Source organism: Stegodyphus dumicola, chromosome 12, assembly GCF_044657685.1.
Source record: "Stegodyphus dumicola isolate Sdum_Otavi_A_Nest chromosome 12, ASM4465768v1".
In the NCBI taxonomy this organism is placed as follows: Eukaryota; Metazoa; Arthropoda; class Arachnida; order Araneae; family Eresidae; genus Stegodyphus; species Stegodyphus dumicola.
In genome coordinates, this window is record NC_140779.1 from 19513084 (window position 1) to 19537075 (window position 23992).

Consider the following 23992-nt stretch of genomic DNA (forward strand, 5'->3'; position numbering starts at 1 on the left):
GATGAAAAATATGCAACCGCCCTCGCCGGGAATCGAACCACGGACCTCTGGAAATACCGGCCCAGCGTGCTGAACCACTACACCACGAAGGACGCTAGGGAAGCGGGAGAAATACCTTATAAACTTACAGTTCATTCAAAAATTGTTCATCTTTAGTATAATTTATTTATCAGCCTTTTGGACCCAGCCATGCTAATTACTTATAATGTTCATACTTTAATAGCTAAATCAAAAATTTAGACCAAAATATTAATTAAGAGTGTTTTTCTAAAAGTTTTGGAAATGTAAATGATGTTTAAACGAGTTATGTTTTATTATAATCTTAGTTAAGTTAGCTCTTAACAAGTTCTATCAAGCAAGCAATCTTGTTATTCTCTATTAAACTACTATACAATCAAATTATCAAGAATGTTAATAATGTTCATTGCCAGATTTACGTATAAGCTGAACAAGCTATAGCTTAGGCCCCCTCCCGAAAAATTGTAGCATGTCCCATCTAAAAAAATTCACTCTGAATATTTATTTTTATTGAAAAATAAATATGGGGCCCCATATTTCAAATAGCTTAGGATCTCGTCAAATCTAAATCCGATCCTGAGGACGATATAAGTATATTAAAAAGACCTAATAATTTACTCACGTTTCGTTGTTTTTACGGAAAATAATAAAGGAAGAAATATTCTAATCCAATTTATTTAAAAAGAAAAATTTTAAATGTTGACTATGTTATTATACATACATAGTTATTAATTGCTGTATATTAATAATCCATTTCTTTAGAATATTTCTATCATCTTTGTTTAGTTAAATGATAGATAATCTTGTTGATTCTACTGATTATCATTTTATTTTCTGTCCTCGCGAGCAACAAATAAGTTTTTAGTGTCATTAAGATTTTTTTTAAGCAGGAGACGTGAAAAATGTGCAATGTCCTAACCGAGATTCCAACTCTGGACCACTCCTGGTCGAGTTTGCTTCCGGTTACACCACGAAAGCACGTCGAAAGGAAGAAAAAAAATAGAGTGTTAGTTATACCTTATACCTTTATTTAGAGTGGCACTATGTATCGGAACGCAAGTTACTCATTTTTTAACTTACCGAATTTAGACTTCTGGGATTTGTATGAAATTTTATATAAAGTTACCAAATAAAAAAATAAATATTAGCTAATTGGAAAGAATGCAATAATAATCAGAATAGTTTGTAGAGATTAAACATTTCAGTACGAGAATCATGAAAATTTAACTTGCGTCCTGGCCGGAATTTAAACTAGATTTTGTTCCTTCGATGTGCTAACCACTTATACAACAGAAACGTACACCTTGGAGTTTGAAATAATTCCTTTGAAGATTTTTAATCAATTTATTTCCCCACTTTGCGCTTATTTATTTTTCATACTATCACACTCAGGAAATTGTGCTGATTACGCTCAATCTTTAGAACATGACATAATATATTAATCACATGCACGAGAATCAATTGCACTTAAAAGGTTGCTATTACGATTAACACTAATGTCTTAACAAAAATTTGAATTCTCTGGAAAGGTAATATATTAATCCCTCCCAAGACAAAATTCCATGAATTATTTCACTTTAATAATAGTAATAAAATAAAGATAAGAATTAACACAGGACGAGGTTATTTCAAGTTGCGCCGTTCGTTCTACTCTATAGGCACTCTGCGTCTACTGAGCGCTTGACTTTAAACACACATTTAATAAGACATAAGATTTTTAAATTTCTCTTCGAAACGGCCTGGCAGATAACCACTTCTCAGAAGGTCTAAGAAGGCATGATTTAAATAATAAATGAAGGCGTTATCTTTGTTGTTGCGAAGCTAAATTTCTCTAGATTGGCAACAAATCCGCTATCCTGCTGTTTCAAATGTAAACAAGAGCAATGGCCGCCATCAAAAACATTATTAGGCTTAGCGGCACTTAAACAATTTTAAAATTGTTGATAATTCTAAAAATATTGCATACAGATTTACTAAAAACATAAAAACCTTAACCAGAAGATAAGAACAACATAATTCAATCATTTTTAAAGCAAAAAATGTACAATTTACAAACATATAAGAGTAAAGCAACTGAGATCACTGAGCCGGGTAACAGAGTGGATATATATATAAATATATTTATATACGTTTGGTGCGGCCGATTGCAACCAATATACGAGGTGCACATCTACATGTTATAGAAGTCCTATATACAAAATTTCAACGTTCTGAAGCTACTCGTTTTTGAGTTATGCGAGATACGTACGTACGCATGTACGTACATGCGTTCGTACAGACGCCACGAAAAATTCTCTTCAGAATTCATTTTTAAGCAGTTTTATAATTTTTTTGGAGGAGGAGTGTTTTATTCTGTCCTTACGTGCAGATATCACAGAAATACATTGTTAAATTGCATTTGAAAGAGGTCAAAATGGGATATTTTCGTTGAAATATGCTGCCTGAAACTTTTCGCGATTACAGTACTTCCTTTTTACTTCGTACAAGGAAGTAAAAATAAAATAAATAAATAAATAAAAATCTGATCTTTCTATTTTTTTACTTGGTGTTTAAAAAAAGAAGAAAGAAAAGAAATTTTATTAGTAAAAAGTTTTATTTTTCACTAGATTTTTCAATTCTTTTTAGTTATATTAGTCAAATCCTCACCAGAACTGACCAGACTTTTCAGTTATACTTCACTTATTGTAACGTGCATTTATTGACGATATCAATTCTAATTTTAAAATACAGTTTTGTTTAAGTTATCATAAATCGTGAGGTTCAAATCAGAATCATGAATGATTTAGAAAGCGTTGAGCGATAATATTGTCACAGTACAATTATTTCCAGACACAGAATTTAGCCTTTTGCTGAATAGAACAACATATACAAGGTGTCCACAAAGGCTCAAAGAGTTAGGGAAAAAAAGTAATAAAAGTGAACGACTAGGAATAAAGAATGAGAGCACACACACACACCTATAAAGAATCACAAAGAGGGAAGGAAAATTGCTATGGTTAGATGTAAATATTTAACTCAAAGAGAGGTCACCTAGCCAATAATCGAAATTAACGCTAAAACGATATTAAACGGTTTCTTCTGTTCAAGGATACTCTAGAAGATGTGTAATGATGTATTGTAGATAAATAAATGCATATGCCATTTATTCGTATGCATTTATACATAGATTATTGCATATGAATAAATGCATATACAGTCAAAAGTTGTTAATTCGGACACCCATAATCCGGAATGGTCTATAATCCGGACCTCAAAGCTACAAACTTTCTGCACATGCGTGGCGTTGACGCATGCGCATAGGCGTTTACGTGTGCGCGTAAGACCTTTACGGCTGCGAATATGCGTGTGCGCAAGCGCATAATACGTTTACGCATACGCGTTTAATGTATAACGGACGGTATAAGCTAAGCTAAAATTTACGGTGTAAGCAGTTAATGTTGCAGATTGCGTTGTTCCTTAATCTTCGAATTGGATCCGGCTTATTATTTTTTGCAGACTGTTAGAGCAATTTTATAAAAGTAAGCTTGAACTTTCGATTATGTCAAATAGAATTTCCGATATATATTTACTAATATGTAAAGGATCTACAAAGCGAAAGTATGTTTTGAAATCCGAAATCTGTTTATCAATTTCACTCCACTGCGGCAGGGGGAGAGAAACGCTGCGGCGCGCAATGAATTGGAAGTTGATCTGTCAGCACTATCCTTATCTTCACGGCAGATGTTTTTATTTTATTTGGCTTATAATTTCTTACTAAATGTCGTATTTCATCTCGATGTACTCCGTCTTTGATACGGTTTAAATCAAGTTCCTCGTCATTATACTTCGCTTCCGATAGTGAAGAAAGTGACAGAGAGGTTATTGAAAACAAAAACATTTCGATTGACAAATTAGTCGGTATTCTCGACACAGCAAATATAGGACTTGAACAGCAGAACTTTGTAACTAAACAAGAAATTATGTCTGTTTAATAGAATTAAAGAGAAAGTATTGTCACATGAAACGAAGCAACTTAAACAGCTTACATTGAAAGAAATGTTTAATAAAGTAAACAAATAAATATTAAGCTTTTTCTTTTTGTAAATTTTGATACCCTTTAGATCATAATTGTTCTTTATTTCATAAATTACTGTTTCATATTTTTAATTTTGTAATTTCTGCATGCCATCTTACCAGATTTAAACCGATGATCTATAATCCGGAATCGCCGAAGTCCCGACGAGTCCGGATTAACGACTTTTGACTGTATCTGGTTCACAGTACATACTATCTGTACAGAGAAACACTGTTATCAATGAAAATTAAACATAATATTTATGCCTTCCAAACTCCCAAGAAAACACACCTATCTGTTACGACTATTTTTCAACAAAATCGCCCTTTATTATACTTATTTGTAATCGGTATGAATTATTAGCCCACCAGCGGCCGAGCGGTAAAGTCGCTGAACACTGGTAGTTCGGTCGGAGTTTCGAATCCCGCGAACGGGCTGGCTGCATGGGCGTTTTCGTGGTTTTCCCCATGCGTAACGTGTATACGAGCCAGTTTCCCTTAGAAAGTCCTCCACGAAGGCATCCCTCCTCTTAGGCAGATAGCCCTCGAGGCTTTACCATAATCACACACACACACACACACTCGGTATGAATTACTTAGATTCTTACGAATGTTTGGGCTGTCCTGTACTTAACTTTAACGAACAGAATTTCAGCGATTGAAGAACTGAAACGGCAAAAATCAGCGCAAAGTTTGCAGGACTAGTTTCGATGGTTTAACTATGGAAGCATCTTCCTCAGCTGCCTAAGTGCAAAAGCAATGAGTTCCAGTTATTAGGACAGTTACACAAGTCCCAGTTAAACTCAAAAACTAGCTGTTACTTAGTTTGAGAATACTAAACAACTGTTAGTAGCTCTTTAGAAAATAGCAATTTTTTTCGAATTCGCCTCAAAATGTTATGCATTATTTTAATTATTTTCTGACGAGGAGGATTATTTTAATGAGAAGGAATGTTTCATTTTTTTTTTTCCAGAGATTGGTTTGTGCAGCCTCTTGTTGTCAATGCCTTCTACGAAGCAACGGGAAATGCTGTTAGTAAGTTAATAAATTTATTGAAACTATATTACAATAGTGAGTTTTTCTTTAAAATTAAAATTTTAAATCTGGTTAGACCATATACAGGCTGGTTATGATAGATTTAGTTCTTAATAAGGAAAAACAAAATATAAATTGCGATCCTTTTTAGGGACCACGCAAAATCATATCCTACGAAGTTTAAGACGATGTTTCCCACGTCTATTGTGAAATTATTTATTCAATCATTTCGTTTAATACTGTTGAAAAATTCATTATGAAAATATTGAAAGATGTTAACCTAAATAATAGTTTTATATTTTACTCGGGTTTTAAAATGCTTTACTATATGTGTCATATCAAGTGTCTGATTTCCGAAAACAATGTCAAATTTTTGTCTTCGTTTTCTTAGCATTCTTCTAACGGTAAATGCTTCCGCTAAAAATTAAAGCACGTGCACAATAGAAAACATAAAAACACGTGCATTCTGGTGTTAAAAAAATTCTCACATAATAGTTACAGCATTTATTTTATTTACAAGGGCTTACTGATATCAGAACTCAAATACCTCAGCAAATGAAAGTCATCGAAGACGATGACTGCTCCTTTTTAATATTTACTGCGATCGTCTGAACTAGTTTCTTTTAAAATTATAGAAGAAAATACTTTTACTATGTTTCTAAAAAATCTGATGTGGATACCACATGACTTCCTTGTATTGACTAAATTATACACATTTCTCGCTGAATTTCATTTAGATTTATTTCCTCGAATTTCATTAGAGATGTATTTCTCATTCAATTAATTCAGTCTCACTTCGTAGCAAGGCAAAAATAATAACAACTCAAAGTATCTTCATTAAAATTTGAAAAATATAGAAAAACATAAAACACCAAATACATGTAAAACAATTAAATTAGAATTAGAATTTCTACTCAAAAACGTGCAATTTGGCTAGCAGGCAAGAAGGGAAGTTTTTCGGTGCGCAAAACGGAAAGCTTACTTTTAGTCCCACTCGGTTTCAAATGTAAACAAATATGGCTGCTCCGTTAGGCTTAGTTATGCCTAAACGACAATTAAATTGTTGATACTTCTATAAATACTGCATTCAGATTAACTAAAGGCATAAAATTCTTAACTGGAACATGAGAACAACATAATTCAATGATTTTTTAATAAAAAAATGCACAATTTACCAACGTATAAGAATAAAGACCTGAGCTCACCGAGCTGCGTAACAGAGTGAGTATGTATATATACTTTTGATGTGGCCAATTGCAACAAAAAAGGGAAGTGCACAACTACATGTTATAGCAATCCTATATACAAAATTTCAAAGTTCTGAAGCTACTCGTTTTCGAGTTATGCGAAATACATACATACATACGTTCTGCCGTTACAAATAAAAGTCTCTTGCGAATCCATTTTAAATCCGTTTTACAATCCGTTTGGGGAAGAGTTCTTTATTCTATCCTTATGTACAGATGTCACGCAAAAACATCGTGAAATTGCATTTCATGGCGATCAAAATGAATATTTTCCTTGAAATATGATACCCGAATTTTTTCGCGATTACAATGCTTCCTTTACTTCGTACCAAGAAGTAAAAATTAAATTGCGTTGAGAAAGTAGTTTAATTCGTATAAATGATTTTGATGATAGATAAATATCAGAAGAGCGTTGTCTTCTTAGACTATCACTTGTCTTATAAACTATCACTTAGGATCTCTTATTTCATTCAGAAATGCTTGTCTAAGTGAAATAAAGCATTCATAAAAATTAAAAATATATTTGCTAACATTTATTCAAGAATTTTGATATATCTGTAAAGACTTTCTACCCCAGGAAATGACGAAACCTCACAAGTGTACTGAAATTTAGTGTTTTGAAGAATTTTAACACATCACACTTTTTAGCAGTCTTAGGTGCTCAAATTTTTATACTTAATTAGGATATTGAAAAGGATATCATTTGTATAGTTAGCATCTAGTTTTCAAATTAATATAGTTATAATGTTTGAGACTTGCAATTACTATTCCAGACTTTTGTTCAAACTATGTAATTTAAATTGCCGTGTGGACTTATGTGTTTACTATTCTTTAATGAAATATTTCTCAGCCATATAAACTGGTATTTTATGATTTAGATCTAAACAACATATGATAAATAATAATCTATACAACAGTGTGTTTTGAAAGCAAAAAAAAAAAAACAGTACTGTCTATCAGGTTAAGAGAAAAATTGGTTCTTCAGATTTCTGAAAAAATGATTTTGTTTAGAAAATAAATACCACTTCTCATTACAAAAATATGCGGACGCAACAAATTTTATTTCAGTAATTATGATAACCCCTTTTCTGATAGATTGCATGTTAAAGTCCAATATATACTAGTTTGCAAAACTTAAGTAACAAATTCATTTTTCAACATACAACCATGAAATTGCTGAAAATGGCTTTTTGCGGTCAGTAAAATGAAAAGCCAACTCAGTAGAAAGGTGATGCGTATGCAGATATCAGCACCATGACATCAGAGGGTAAGTCAAGAAAAGCAAAACGCGAAGAGTCAGCGAGCGCAGTGCAAGGCAGCTTAAAAAGAAGAAAGGAAGCGGCATTTCCAGGCGTTCTTCTACAAGTGAGACTATACGGAAAGTATAGTTACAAGAAATTAAGACGCTTTTACACGTGGTAGAATGATTGGCAAGCTTATGTTGGCATCTGTCGCCCTAGAGTTTGACCATAGTTACAAGAAATTAAGACGCTTTTACACGTGGTAGAATGATTGGCAAGCTTATGTTGGCATCTGTCGCCCTAGAGTTTGACCATAGTTACAAGAAATTAAGACGCTTTTACACGTGGTAGAATGATTGGCAAGCTTATGTTGGCATCTGTCGCCCTAGAGTTTGACCATAGTTACAAGAAATTAAGACGCTTTTACACGTGGTAGAATGATTGGCAAGCTTATGTTGGCATCTGTCGCCCTAGAGTTTGACCAGACAGCGGCCAGCATTGCTTAGCAGTTTCGCACAGCAACCGGAAAACAGATGTCCTGGTTTATTGTATCCAAACGACGTCATAAAGGGGATCTTTTCGCCCATAGTCCTGAAAGCTGCATGCCATTTACAGCAGCGCATCGGCGGCACCGTTTATGGTGGCGTACAGAAAATAAAGACAGGACACATCACCAATGGAGTCATGTCCTCTTTACCAATGGAAGTCGTTTCAGTCTGACAAAAGATTTTCGGCGCTAGTTGATATGGAAAGAGATAAGGACACGCTGTCATCCCACTAACGTCAGGAAAAGAGACCGTCCCTTGAGGTGGTTTTGGCCCGCTTGCATTGGGAGGCATTTTGATTAATGGGCGAACGTAGCTTCATATTTTCGACAGAGGTTCAATTACCGGAGCTCGTTACTATGATAAAGTTATCATCGCCACGTGCTCTTTCCCAAGTGGCATTGGTCCCGACTTTGTTTTTATGGATGAAAATGCACGGCCACACAGGACTCGTGCTGTTGTAAAAAATGAAGTTATCCACAAAATAGACTGTGCAGCGCGATTCCCTGATTTAAATACCATTGAACTTGTGTGGATTATTTTATGGAGACGCGTGCTACGACACAACTGAAACAGATGCTCCTTGAAGAATGGGAACTCTTACCCCAAGAACAGTTCAATAATCTGGGGGTGAGTATCTAAAGACGGTGCAATAAGGTTCTTTGATTTGTTGTTCTTTCCCTTGGACAGATAGTGCTTTTGTATCAACGCTATTCTGTCAATAAAGCCCTTTTCTATTCATTCGGTGTTGTATGCGTCCTATTACTTGTTTTGCTACTATACTTTCGTCATCCTTTAAGTATTTCATTGTGAATTGTAGTATAAATTTCATTTCTCAAAGTTAATGTTTTACGGAATTATGACTAAAATCAAAAAACGTTTCTTAAGTTTTTCGCACTAGTATATATCAATACATCAGTTTAAAGAAACTTTCTGGAAGCAACAATGTTCATTTACTTAAAATGAAATCTTCATTTGCCAGCATTTTGTGTTGTTAACAAATTGTTATGATTTGAATCTTTGTCATAACTTCTTCTTTCGGTAACTTCTGGCGGACTTGCTTTCAGTTTGTTCCGACTTCAGCCGGCCGACGTTAAATGCGCAACTTTTAATATTTGAGCCACCTTAAAGTTGGTCATTTTTGTAGTTTCTGACAATATTTCGTTTTAAATTTCAACTTATATTATTTTAAATATCCGCAAGTAGCGGAGTTTTATTTTTTAAGCGAAAGTCGTACCTTCTACTAAATTTATAAAGTTAATTAAAAAACATTTAGTTTAACTTTAACAGGATTCTTAGATTTTTAATTCAAACTAGAGTCATAACTCGCTTGTCAGTCAAGTACATTCTGAAAGACATTAATTTAAGCTTCTACACATCCTGTACATTAAGTTTTAATTTTCAAGGCAATTCCATACAGAAGTAGAGAGGAAAGATTTCAGATTCCTCCTGGTTATCTTTCTCGGTGTTAGATGTGACAATCCTGTACTGGGTTTTGCAGAAATAATACACTATCATGTTTGAACCTGAAAGTGGATAGCCATGATATTCAGTATTTGGTCATAGTGAATCATGCGGTCAACTCAGCAGTGCAGCTCAAGCTTGCAGCTCAACAACGTGCAGCTCAAGCGGTCACTGTTTGAGCCGGCAACTCATGGAAACTACCTCAATGGACCGCACCTTCTGCCCAGTCCTTTGGACGGTAGGGCATACCTGATCTTCTTGCAACAAGTCCTGCCCGAATTTCTCTACGCAGCACATGTTCCTTCTTCGCTGCGCCGCTACATATGGTACCATATAGAAATAATTTTCAGGAAGATTTTAAAAGGAAGTCTTCAAATTTGAAAGATTTTGCAGAGACAATAATGAAAATAATAAATACAAACAAAGATAGAATTGGAATACGGCACTGAAACTCATTTTAGACTATTTTTTTTTTCTTTTTTTTTTTTTTCTGGCCAGTCCTATTTTATGATCATACGGCCGGCTTGTGCAGGCTAGGAGGATCGGCGCTGTACCCTTATAATGATAATGATAATGTGACCAGATTATACTACTGACGTCCACTGACCCCTCAAGGTAAACCTTTGAACAGTGGTGGATAGGTAGGTTCATTGGCCCGGTTCATTGGCCTGCCAGATCACCGAACCTATTATGTATGACTTCTTCTTCGAGACGCCCGTTCCTTCAGTTGAAGACCTCGTCGCTCAAATATCTGTAGCTGCCGAGAGGACAAGTGACATGCCACGAATCTTCTAGAACGTAAGGTATTCCATGCAGCTCCGCTGTTAGGCCTGCCAGGCGACTTTTGGTCGTAATTTCGAACACCTGTTGTGGTACAACTTTTCAATAAAATGTTTTCTGTCCCATTCATGTGTTGCTGTTTCTGTTCTTTTTCTCTGTTTCTTTGCACCATAGCTTGCAATGGCGGCATTTGCGACCCTGCATTCCTATGTGATTCGGAGTCATCTTTATGCCCCCTATTCACCCTGCAAGTTTGTCGGTCTGTTAGCGAATCATCCTGTATATTTATGCTATTATGCTAAGTTTCAGTGCAACTTTTCTATTACAGCTCATGTATCTCTTTAAGTAATGACCTTTGTTCAATTAGCAACATAGTTTGTACATGAACTGCAAGGCAAAGTGCCTCCCCTTCTTTCACCAGCCGTCAATTCCTCTTTTTTTTATGGGACCCACAGCTCAGGACTCTGCATTGTCAGGCCAATGCACTGAGACGTAAATTTACTTACGCTAGAAAGTACTCACCAAACAATCTAGCGAATAATCTTAACATGCAAGTCGTGTTCAATTTATTAATCCGAAGGGAGCCTTCACTAGTGAAGGTTATATTCGCAGACGTTCCTGCCTAGGTTGTGACCAATTAATTACTGGTCCATTATGATTTTAACATGATTTCACTATTTAGCCCCCAGCTTTGGTAATTTCAGGCGCACTCTTGATAACAAACAGACAACGTTTGTGGCATATAGACCAGATTTTGTACGCTCAGATAAACATTGAGATAAACTTGAGCAGCTTGAAAGCATGGTTTGTTAAACTGTAAGTCGCGACCCCCAAGGGGGTCGAGGGACCTGCAGTAGAGTCACCAAAAATTTTAGCAGTTTTGATATTTCTTTAAATTATTATAATAATTTTACAATTACCAAATATTTTTACACAATGTATCTGAAAATAGGTAAGGATAAGACAATACAGACAAAGAAAAAAACGAAAACCTTTCGACGCATTCTTTTTATAATATACACTTTCATTTTCCTTGCTTTGCACATGATGCTGTCATTCCGTTTGTTACTTATTTAAAACTTTCACCTTGTTCTGTGAGCTAGAATTAGAATTTAGTGACTTAAAACTTCAATAGCATATTACAATACAAGTGAAAAAACTGATAATTTCACTCACGCGTGTGTCGGATTTTCGCAATTCTTATGAGGTCCCACAAAACTTTTGTAAATATTATGGGGTCCTGGGGGTTGCGAAAAAATCTCAGTAATAAAAAGGGGTCGCGACTGAAAAAAGTTTAAGAAATCCTGCCCTAGAGGAATCCTGGATAATTGAATGCTGATGAATAAGATATCCTGAATATGAAAAGGACAGCATGCAATACTAGCATGCAATTTTTATCGGACATATGGACTGAACTATTACGGACATTTTGTCCAAAAAACGCTACAAAATTCATTCAACGGATCTTACTGAATACAATATCCTGCCCGCAAATCGGAAAATTCTTTTCGACCTGCCTGCAGATAGGAAAAATTCAGAAGTAAATTGGAAAACCCCTAATAATACTGCCAAAGTCCAGAAAACAATTCTAAAGACGTATCACTCGAGCTTAGTAACTCCTTTGTGCCTTTATCGGACAAAAGGTCCATCATAGAAGTCAGTCCATCGTAGAAGAGATGCAAGCTGACCAGTCAGGAAAGATGAAATATCGAGAAAATACGGCCGATCTTACATCTGCGCCTTGATGGTTTACTGAAATCCCTACTTCGGCATTTTCGTCGAAACGAAATTGACGCTTTCAAGGGTAATCTGACCAAAAAATAAATGAAGATTTTACTTTACTTGCACTAGGAAATACGATCTTGCAATTGCTATCTTCAGCAAGCACGAAGTACAGTTCAACGTTTTCACTAAATCTAAAGTTGCTCCAATCAATCCAATCAAACTGAGACCCAAAAGAAGATGTTAAACATGAGCTGATGAATTTCGAGCTGTTGTTCGAGCTTCTTTGTTGAACTTACACGAAACGAAGAAGGCCAGAAAATGTATGAAGTCAGAACTTTATGCTCGTTGCAAATACGAGTTTTCAAATTTAAGCCAGGAAGACGTTCAAGAATCTGCTTTAGATCTCAAAGCTTCAGTCATAACTAGTTTGATTATTTCAACTTGCCATATTGCCTGAAGTGTGCGCAATCTAACGTATACCTGTACACAACACAATCTAACGTATACCTGTACGTTTCTATAACAGTAGAAAGTTACGTATCTGATGTGCCAATGGGATCATCCTTTTAACTTCAAAAATTATCCGATGTTCTCGAAACTTATGAAATCACGGATGAAAAATTTGTCAAGAAACTCGTTAACCCTTTCCGGCACACTACCATTTAAAGTTGGAGTTTTGATTTAAAAAAACGGTAGGCAGTCTAATTAGGCCTAGAGGAGTAAGTACACAAGTAAAATTTTGTGAAGATAGCACTTATCGTTTAATTCTGTGGGTGTGCCCAAATTGGGCTCACTGATTGAATAGAGCTTCAAAAAGAGGTCTGAAACGAGCATTGTTGTCAACGAACTGACCGATAAGATGCGGAGAACCAAAGAATACAGACTCTTAGTTGTCCTAGATTATCGGTGAGCCCGGTCTGGGAACACCTAGAGTTCACCGTTTGATTTTAGGTAAGATTTCAAAGTAAAAATTTAAAACTAATATAGAATTAGGAAATTAGCATACAGCCCCAAAAAAAAAAACATAAAAATTCCTTTTATACCCTAAAAAATCTGGAAGATTTCTTTGAAAAATGAGGGTCTTAAAAAACTAAACATGACTAAAATATATATGGACTGGTTTGTGTTGAGCTGCCGTCTACTATAAATAAAGAAGGTTCAGAGTAACCTATAAATCCTTTTTCATTCAATTTTTCTGTGCATACAGAAGGAAATGTTTAGGTGTGTTCAATGCGGACACACTATGCCGCAAAGGGCTAAGTTCCCTACCTAAGACTTTCGTCGTTGCCAATGGAGGAGTGTTATGCTGACATTTATATTCTTTGTAGTAAGAACAACATTGCTGCAATATTAAAAATTAGAAAGCTACAAGATCTTCTTAAAAAGCATATGGACCTTGCAAGGAAATGTAACAAGCAAATTTTTCCCTGGTAGAAATTAAAGCTAGGCATGGAAATCATTGAACTGTTAGATGAACTGGATTCTGGTAGTTCCACTAGACTACTCAGTCTTATCGGATGATATTACGCTGAGAAATTTTTATTCCCCCTTTTTCTACCTTTCTCAATTTATTGTATGACAAGTGAAGCGCCCATGTAGCACTACTTCATATAGCTTATAAAGACCATATTTTGGACATCGAAGCACAGCCATTTGATCATTCGTGTTTCCTTTGGCCTTTAAAGAAATGATTTTTAGTTCTGGTTTCACCAATAGATGGCGCCACTTGCTTATTCTTGTCCAGGCTTTCTTATCTTATCTAATCATTATTTCCTATCTTGTTCATTTGCGATTTTGCAGCTGAGGATGCTGGTTCGGTAAAACCATCGAAACTAGTCCTGTGAAAATTTTGAAAATTAACGCTGATTTTTGTTTGACTTCTGAATTAGTACTTATTCGGCGTGTTATTGTGTCTTAGTTACTCTGTGATTAATCAAAATCAATTAGCCTAGATAGAGTGCGTAATTGTTTTTCCATTAATGTTAATACGCTACCTAGCAGCCAAACCTTTATGTAGTGCACATGTCATCCAAATTAATTAATTGAGTTCTTAAATTATTCATTAAAACTGTATTATCATTTTAAAATACTTAATTTACAGAAATAATCAAAATTATAAAAAATACTAAGCCCAATTTTTTGTGGGTTATAAAGAAAAATAAACGATTTAGATAGTTGGATACTTGTATAATTTGGTTTCAAGTAACTAGAGTTCCATTGCATTTCACAACTTGGGCAACGTATTTTAGTTTCTAGTTGTATCATTTTTCCAACAAAATTGAATGCGGAAAGAAATAATGAAAATATATAAAATAGATTAATGTATAAACGTCTAAAGCATTTTAAGGAAGTTAGAATATTTAAACATAGCAAACTGCACCTAAACACTCGGCCATTTTTTTAAATGCAAGCTATTACTTTTGTATTAAGTAAATTGCAAACATAATAATATAGTTGATGAATTTTAGAAAACATTATCATTTCTGAAGCAGTGAATTTTTTTACGCGCTGTCAGAATTATGGAAGAACAAATCTTGGACGGAAAGTAACATAGCATGAAGATTTCAGAAGAATTATTAAAACACGATTTGAATTCGTAGCAACTGATTTTTAACAACTGGTTTAAATTAATTATAAATCAAAGTGGAAGTGTCTTAAAATTACCTCTTAGTAATTTTTATTTTTTAATGCCTTTTAAGATCATTTTTCCCATTCATCTAAAAAGCATGTAACTAATACTGAAACTCTTATAACATAAGCATGGCATAAACAAATTTTAAGTAGGAAAAATTACATTTTATTATGAACATTTTAGTTCTATTTGTATAACTTTATATAATGAAATAAACTATATAATTTACCCTATTTTTTTCAGTTTTTCCCATTGGAATCCTGAGATCACCGATTTTTACACCAAACCGACCAAAGTAAGTTCGCAATATTACTTACTTGATATTTCCTTAATTCGTAGAAGTCTCGAAGTATATCATTTTAATAATTACATATAACTTTTAATAATTACAGATTTAATAATAATTACAGATTTAATAATTGCAGATTAAATTAATTACATACTTTAATAATTATAGATTTAAATTACATTGTATATCAATGTAGTGATACCCAAAATGTGAGCATTTCAAAATGTATTTGAATTTCAAAGTTTATTTGAATGAGCATTTCAAAGTGAATTTGAATGAAATTCAAAGCGAAAATACTTTATACCATGATGGATTAATACAGCGTTAAATAATATTAAGCTTATAAAATATTAAATTCCTATCACAACAAAAACTGGATGAAGATATGCGAAACGTGGCGTAGCAAATCTACTATGAAAATAAGCTATATAAGAAAAGAGTCCAGTTCTATACAATCTTATAACTGTAACAAATGCCCAAATCCTTAACATAATTTTCAGAAATGTTTATAGTAATAAATCTCAGTTTCCTCACGAGATGACTTAATGTGACAGACAGGCTTCGAAGGATCTGTCGTAGTGATACCAAATTTAAAAAATCTGGTAGAACTGTCAGAAGATCAGACCAAAATTGTCCCGAAAAATCTCAATAAGACAGTGATTTGGAATTAATATCATGGATCCACAGGCAGAGAAGGCCAAACAATCTCTTAAATTCCCCACTGTCTCCTGAAACAGCAGATTGTTGATTGTAATAAATCTGCTGATTACAATAAAAAGAAAAGTGCAAAACTAGATAGTGCAATAGTCTCAAATAATGCAAAACTTCGACGTTCTACGGTTAATTGTTTTTGAGTTATACGAGATACATACAAACATAGGTAAATGCATCATTAAAAAATCCCTTTTGAATCCATTTACAATCCGTTTTAGAAAAAAAAAAAAAAAAAAAAGAGTCCGTTCTTCTCTCCGTATTACACAAAACAATCCTTCAAATGGATTCGGGGCGGTGAAAATGGATATTTCCTTTGAAATCTGACACCCGAAGCCTTTTCGCGATTACAATATTTCCTTTATTTCGTACAAGGAAGTAAAAATAATAACACTTTGTTTTCATGTAAACACCTAGAGAGTCATTTTTAAATTAAACAGTTGTAAATTAACAGTATGCATTAAGTGTTTCTGGAAAGTTTCTGAACTAAGGTTTCCTCATTTTCTGTATTTTTATTTTCAAAATCTTAGGTAATAAAACTGTCTGTCCAAAACCCAGTTTTTATTAGAGATTCCGTATATTCCTCAATGCAAATATATTAATCTTTTTTCCCTTAGGTACTTGAATTATGGAATGCTGGGAATAGTAATTGGGCATGAAATAACACATGCTTTTGACAACAACGGTAAGTAAATGGTCCATCTCTTAACAAGACTTCGATTTTAAAACAGACAGAGTTCATGTGATCTTTTACTCTCAATAAAAGTAGTTCGATATGTTTAAAAGAAATCGGTAGACTTCTTCGAGGTCAAATACACGGCTGGCCATTAAAATTGCAACAGCAGGAAGGAACATCAAAATCGCATGAAAGGAATAAGAGGCTGGGATATGCAAGCGTTTAGTATTTCAGCGCATTTAGACGAGGCAGGTGGGGAGAAACGACATCTGAAGCATTGCATAAACGAAAAGTTGTTTAGTGGATTTCTCATTCGGAAGCGCTTTGTAAGCTCGGAGTTTACTCAATATATCGTGTTATGCCTCGAGTAAGAAGAAGAAATGCTTTCCAACAAGTGTCTCAATTCGATAGAGGCAGGATCGTTGCCAATCGAGAATGTGGATTATCGTTCCTTAATATCGCCCGTCGCACAGGTTGACACCCAACCACAGTCATGCAAATATGGAATCAATGGGTTGCTGAGGATCATATGTATCAATATGATCATATGTATCAATATGATCATATGTATCAATATGATCATATGTATCAATATGATGAGTATGAATGGCATGTAGGATCTCAACGCCCTCCCATGAATAACGCCCGATAGGACAGACACATTGTGAGGTCATCCATGCAAATCCATACAGCCACATCACGGACCATTAGTCAGGAAATGAGCATGTTTGCAGCATGCCCAGTGTCCGCTCGTACGGTGCGTTGATGTTTGCCAGCAGCGTTAACTATCAGCACGGCGACTATTTCTTTGCTTCGCTTCACACGGTGATTCTGGTGCGCCGAACGACAAAGTTGAATGCCAGGAGTGGAACAACGTCGTCTTTTCAGACGAATCCCTGTTCTGCGTGCAATAATCTGATGGCCATATACGTGTCTGGAGGTTATAAGGAGACGGCACTTCACCTGCTTCCTTCGATATCGGCATAGGGGGCCCTGCACGTGGTGTGGTGGTTTGGGCAGCCATTAGGTTATTGACACATCTCTAGTTCGGATCGACGGTTAACTTGAACGCAGATCGGTACATTTCTGACATCTTGCGTCCAGTGGTTGTGCCCTATCTTTAAGGCCTGCCAAACGCCTTCTTTAGATTCCTACAATATAATACGAAACCACGTGTTGCACGTCGTATTCTTACCTTCCTGGATAAACAGGGTATTCGATTGCTGCCTTCGCATGCACTGTCTCCAGATCTATCACCCATTGAAAACATCTGGTCATGGGTTGTTGAGAGACTTACCCGGCACTCCTCTCCAGCTAAAACGGTTAATAATGTGTGGTATAGACTTAAAGCAGCATGGAATGAGTTGCCCGTTTCTGTCATCCAAGCCAAGTTCGACTCCATCCCTAACCGGATAAGGGCCGTTTCAGCTGCCAGGGCTGGCAGCTGTTTCTTCTAATTTTGCACCACTGAAATTTTCCAGACTGCTTACAAATTGGATTATTTTGTCTGCATGTCATACTGTTTACGCACAATAAATATCTTTTTTGTATTTTCTTTCCTTCACAATGTTGCAATTTTAATGGCCAGCAGTGTATTTGTTCTGTATCAGATAAGTAATACTTTACATTCGCACCACACTATCATCTGAAATATAGAGTGCATATAACATATGTGATATCTGTCCAATGGATATGGAGATTTGTGCATTTATCTAATATAAAAAGAGGAAAGAGAATAGGATGTAAAATTTTGAAAAATGAAGCCTAATATTAAAAGCACTTACTACTAATAATATAATAACTTGAATTGTATATGGCGTAAATGCGAAGAAAATGATGCTTAATAATAAAAGTTAAAAAGACAGAAAAAAAAATTGGTTAGAAGGATTGACCGCATTATGTAATCAGTAGACTGCGAGCTTAGCAAGACTGTAAACCAAAAAAATTTACAAAACCCTTTGGAGGGCAAATATTAAAAAGCTTACCTAAAAATCTTTCTGATTTTTTCTTTATATTTTCTTTTACTTTTATTAATACTGTAGGCCTTTTGGTACATCAACTTTCAGATAGATGAACATTAATATATCAAGATTTATTGCGGTAGTTTAATTTGTAAAATTAAAAATGATCTTAAAGACAAGTCTTTGAAGCGATAGAAATGTTTAGCAAGGATATAATGAATTTATTTCAATATATTAATGTGGAATATTGGACTAAGAGAAGAATTTAACCTTAACAAGTAACATAAAAAAATTGAAGTCAATTTCTACTTAGGTCAACCAAAAAAAAATTTCTTTTAAATACAAAGAATTTTTTTTAATTAAAAAATTTTATAATATTAAAAATTTAATATCAAGTGTCATCCACGACAAGTTTAAAAAATGAATTTAACTTGAATTGATGAACAAAAAGTATTTTATTAACGATTGAAAATTTGAACAAGATATAGGTAGAGTGTGAGCTAATAGTAGGAATTTAAAAATAGGTCCACTTTTTTATTATGCAATAAAACATTGAATGTCTTGAAAATTTCCTAGCCGAAGGCTGCAATCAAGGAATCTACTGAATGCTTGTAATACGAAACAAAATGTAAAATTGAAGATTATTATCTGTGTGCTTTCAATCATGATGGATGCAGATGTAAACTCGATTCACTCAACTGGCCGTGGTACTTAGCAATTATTATTCAAATTATATCTCCTGTAATTATCTATTTCGTTTATTTAATATTCAACGTGCATGAATGATACGGACAAACAGGCCAGTAGTTAATAAAAATTATCCTTTGTTAAAAGCTGAAAGAAAATTAAAAGCTAAAAGCCTAAAAGGTTGTTCTAAAAATTTTAAGCGTTAATAGCAAGATTTTCTACTGCACAAATTATCATTGCTAGACCTTTCAGAAATAAAAACAGAACGTTCATTATCTTTTCCAAAATATGTGAACATCTAAGACAAGAGCACTCGGAAATGCCCACTGAAAATACGTCATCGCTGTCTTAAAAAATAATAATAATAATAATAATAATAATAATAGCACTACAGTGGAGTACTGAGAGTTGCAGTGCTGCCCTAAACCAGCACTGGCTGCTCCCAGGCATCCATTTCATTTAATACCATAATCGAAGCATGAAAATAAAGGCCGTATAACTAAGAAATACATTCGGACGTTGTGAATCTCAAGCAATGGAAATTTTTAGGATTTTGCTGTTGAATTGTATATGGCGTAAGTGCGAAGAAACCGATGCTTAATACTAAACCTAAAACAACAAAGAAAAATGGGTTACCAGGAGTGAGTGCAACATGAGACTGGTAGACTGCAAGCTCAGCCAGAGTGTAAAAAACCTTAACAAATCATCTAATTCTTGTGAATTACAGAACCCAGAATCACTTCTTTATATCGAAGAATGGCGAAAACGAAAATAGGGAAAATAGTTTTGGAGGGCACTAACAGTTCCAGATAAAGTGCATTTAGTAAGAAAAATTTTATTTTTTCTGGTGAGGCCGCAAAATTATAAAAGGCTGTAGATTCTATTGCAATTATTTATATTCTGGAAACACCAGTGTGCAGCTACAATGAAGTGTTATGTAAATGTTATGCAAGTATGCATAAAACTAACATTTGCATAAATATGTAATAATCTGGTAACAATCTTCATATAGTATAAAGCATTTCTTGGCTGTACAGCATATAAGAACATTTTTCTTCCATGAAAATTTAGATCTCTAATAAGTGTTAATAAGTGTGAGTGTGGTTTATATGATTACGGTAAATCCTCGACGGCTATCTGCCTAAGGGAAGGGATGCTTTCGTGGAGGACATTTTAAGAAAAACTGGTTCATATACACGTTACACATGGGAAAAACCACGAAAACGCCCAACGAGCGTTTCGTGGTAAGATTCGCAACGCCAACATGAAAATGCCCAAAACCGAGCTGGTTGTATGCTAGCTCGTTTGCGGCATCCGAACCTCGTACCGAACTACCAGTGTTCAGCAACTTTTCCGATCAACCGCTGGTAGGCAAATAAGTGTAAAACATCGTTAAATAATAAAACCCTAACAATAACAAAATTACTTTGTAAACATTTAATTTATTTTCAAGCTTTAGTTCGTTAAGGACCATTTCCTTTGTCTAATTATAAAGTTTACGAAATCGGTAAAATAAAGCAAAGCATATAGCACAAATTTAAATAACAATAAATTAACTGCCGACTGAAAACTGAGACTTGTAGATAAAGCAAAAGTATATACAAATTCAAAATAAAATGAATATAGATATAAATTAAACTGATTCCTTTGTAATTTAAAGGGAGAGAAATCTATGGAGATTGAAAACGTGTCAATTGTCTTTCCATCTGTTATCTGAAGAGAATACAAGATTCACCACTGTGGATTTTATTCAGTAGCAACTCTGGTTTAACATAGCACACATTAAACTATTTAAATTAATCTTTGCAACAACAACTGAGTTTTCAAAGCCATTAAATAACATGCCAGATGAATCTGATAGAATCACATATGGTCTCAACTATTATTGACTTCTTCATTTGCTTATTACAGTCAAAAGTCGTTAATTCGGACACCCATAATCCGGAATGATCTATAATCCGGACCTCAAAGCTACAAACTCTCTGCGCATGCGCGTTGACGCTTGCGCATAGGCGTTTAAGTGCGCGCGTAAGACCTTTACGGCTGCGAATATGCTTGTGCGATGTTCATAAAACGTTTACGCATGCGCGTTTAATGTATAACGGACGTGTAAGCTAAGCTAAAATTTACGGTGTAAGCAGTTAATGTTGCAGATTGCGTTGTTCCTTAATCTTCGAATTGGATCCGGCTTATTATTTTTTGCAGACTGTTACAGCAATTTTATAAAAGTAAGCTTAAACTTTCGATTATATCAAATAGAATTTCCGATATATATTTGTTAATATGTAAAAGATCTAAAGCGAAAGTATGTTTCGAAATCCGAAATCTGTTTATCAATTTCACGCTGCTCGGCGGGGGAAACGCGGCGGCGCGCAACGAATTGGAAGTTGATCTGTCAGCACTATCCTTATCTTCAGGGCAGATGTTTTTATTTTATTTGGCTTATAATTTCTTACCAAATGTAGTATTTCATCTCGATGTGCTCCGTCTTTGATATGATTTAAAACAAGTTCCTCGTCATTATAATTCGCTTCCGATAGTGAAGAAAGTGACAAAGGTTATTGAAAACGAAAAAATTTCGATTGACAAATTAGTCGGTATTCTCGACACCTCAATTATAGGACTTGTACAGCGGAACTTTGTAACTAAACAAGAAATTATGTCTGTTTAATAGAATTAAAGAGAAAGTATTATCACATGAAACGAAGCAACTTAAACAACTTACATTGAAAGAAATGTTTAATAAAGTAAACAAATAAATATTAAGCTTTTTCTTTTTGTAAATTTTGATACCCTTTAGATTATAATTGTTCTTTATTTCATAAATTAAGGTTTCATATTTTTAATTTTAGAATTTCTGCATGCCATCTTACGAGATTTAAACTGATGATCTATAATCCGGAAAAATCGATAATCCGGAATCGCCGAAGTCCCGACGAGTCCGGATTAACGACTTTTGACTGTATAGCTAAACTCACACGAAATGTCAGATTGAGAGGACAGGCTTAATGAAACTGAATTGCGAGTATCGGAACAAATCAGATGTTATAGATTTAGAAGTAAAATAATAAATTATATTCTTTATGAATTCATATAGGTATATATTAAAGAATAGAATTATTACATTGCAAAACATGAAGACGATACAAGCTTTATAGCTAACGTTTGAAGTTACCATGTTATTTGACAGTTTCTTAATGAGTAAACAAAACAACAATATTTATTAACATTATTATTTTTAATTTAGAAATCAAACAATAAAAATCAGTGTTATATTTGCAAATTTTCAAAGAACTAGTTTCGATGGTTTTACCAAACCATCATCCTCATCTACCAAAGCGAAAAAAAAAAAAAAAATGTTTTGAAAGATGAGGCAGCTGAGGATGATGGTTCGGTAAAACAATCGAAACTAATCCTGTGAAAATTTGCAAATATAACATGGAATTTTGTTGTTTGACTGTTAAATTAAATACTTGTTCGGCGTGTTATTTTATCTTATTGTTTTTGTTAATTTATAAATGTAGACCTTGTACAGACATCAGGATTTTTTTGGAAGCAGAAGACGTGAAAAATGAGCAATACCCTCGTCGGGACTCGAACCACGGACCTCTCGAATACGCGTCGAGCATGCTGACCACTACACCACGAAGGCATGCTAAGTAGGCGGAAGAAATACCTTATAGACTAAGAGTCGAAAGGGAAACACCTTAAACCCTTTGTGTCTGAACAGCATATAACTTTCATTCTTCTTTTGTCTTGATTTTTAATTATATGTAAAAACAAAAACTCAACAAGTATATGAGTTGCTTTAAGCATTTTTTTTAACTAAAAATCATCATATATGGATGCACCTAGGAATTTGATATTTTCTTTTTAACTAAAAACGTCACATATAGATGCATCATATATGAAAGAGAAATTAATTAGAACAGTTAGTTACGTTTTCAAAGCAGAAAAATCGGATAATGTGTTTTTAAGTTATTTACATGTTAATAATATAAATAAATATTAAAACATGGGGAGAGTGATATTCACTTTTCTACACTTTTGAATTTGTGGTGAATGCTTTATAACTTTTATTCGATTGCAGTTATCCAAAATTCATTTGCAAACTTACTACTGCATTTATTTTTAACACAAATGATGTTATAAAATAAAAATCTACATCAGTAAGCTGAAAAAAACAATACCAACTTTCGGACAGGAATCGAACTAATAGTGGTTATTTTTTTGTTGAGGTGGAAGCTGTACAAATTCTACTGTTACGTTTTTCCTTTTCTGACACCAGTTGTTGCGTTATTTTCTTCGTTCACGTTCGTACGGGGTTTGTAGATTTAGAGTGAATAACGACGACACTTGATGAAGTATCGAAACACACTTTATTTAGACAATGTTAATCAGGACAACTCTAATAACACTTTTTACAGTCATCGGAGATCTACTATAAACACGTTGGAACAATCAGTGACACAGCCTTCACGCTGTCAGGCAATAACGGTGGAGACAGCTTCACTGCAAAGCACCCGAGTACAGCTTCCAACTCTGCTTGGTTGTTCTCTGAACTCCTAGTACTCTCGAGATTCTCCACACGATGCACTCGACGATACACAAGAGTATAGCTCTCGACTCAGCACAGTCTAAGACAAAACTTGACGATGGACTTCTAGATATTCGCTTAATGACTGATTATCTGCTCGCTAGATGAGGCACACACACACACTAACTGACTGCGGACCAGCATGGCTTATATAGCTTTTGGTTTATGTTCGAGAACATTCTGGGCTAAACCGGTAAGAATTCGTTCCAGAAGGTTCTCCATCCGTCCATGGCATATCGCCAATTTTGTCGCCAAATGGACGATTTCTTGCCAAATGTGGCAACCCTTCCCTCCTTGGTATTTTATGTCAACCCTAAAACTGCTTTGCGGG

General features: G+C 34.5%; 1 protein-coding gene across 1 annotated transcript in view; it reads left to right on the plus strand.

The window, feature by feature from the left end:
* LOC118179507 (neprilysin-1-like) overlaps window positions 1-23992 on the plus strand; it is a 402935-nt gene that overhangs the window by 353206 nt on the left and 25737 nt on the right. Inside the window, exons 14-16 of the mRNA XM_085827523.1 lie at window positions 5045-5106; window positions 14984-15035; window positions 16358-16425. Of these exons, the coding sequence (XP_085683649.1) occupies window positions 5045-5106; window positions 14984-15035; window positions 16358-16425 (182 nt within the window). The remainder of the gene's footprint in view (window positions 1-5044; window positions 5107-14983; window positions 15036-16357; window positions 16426-23992) is intronic.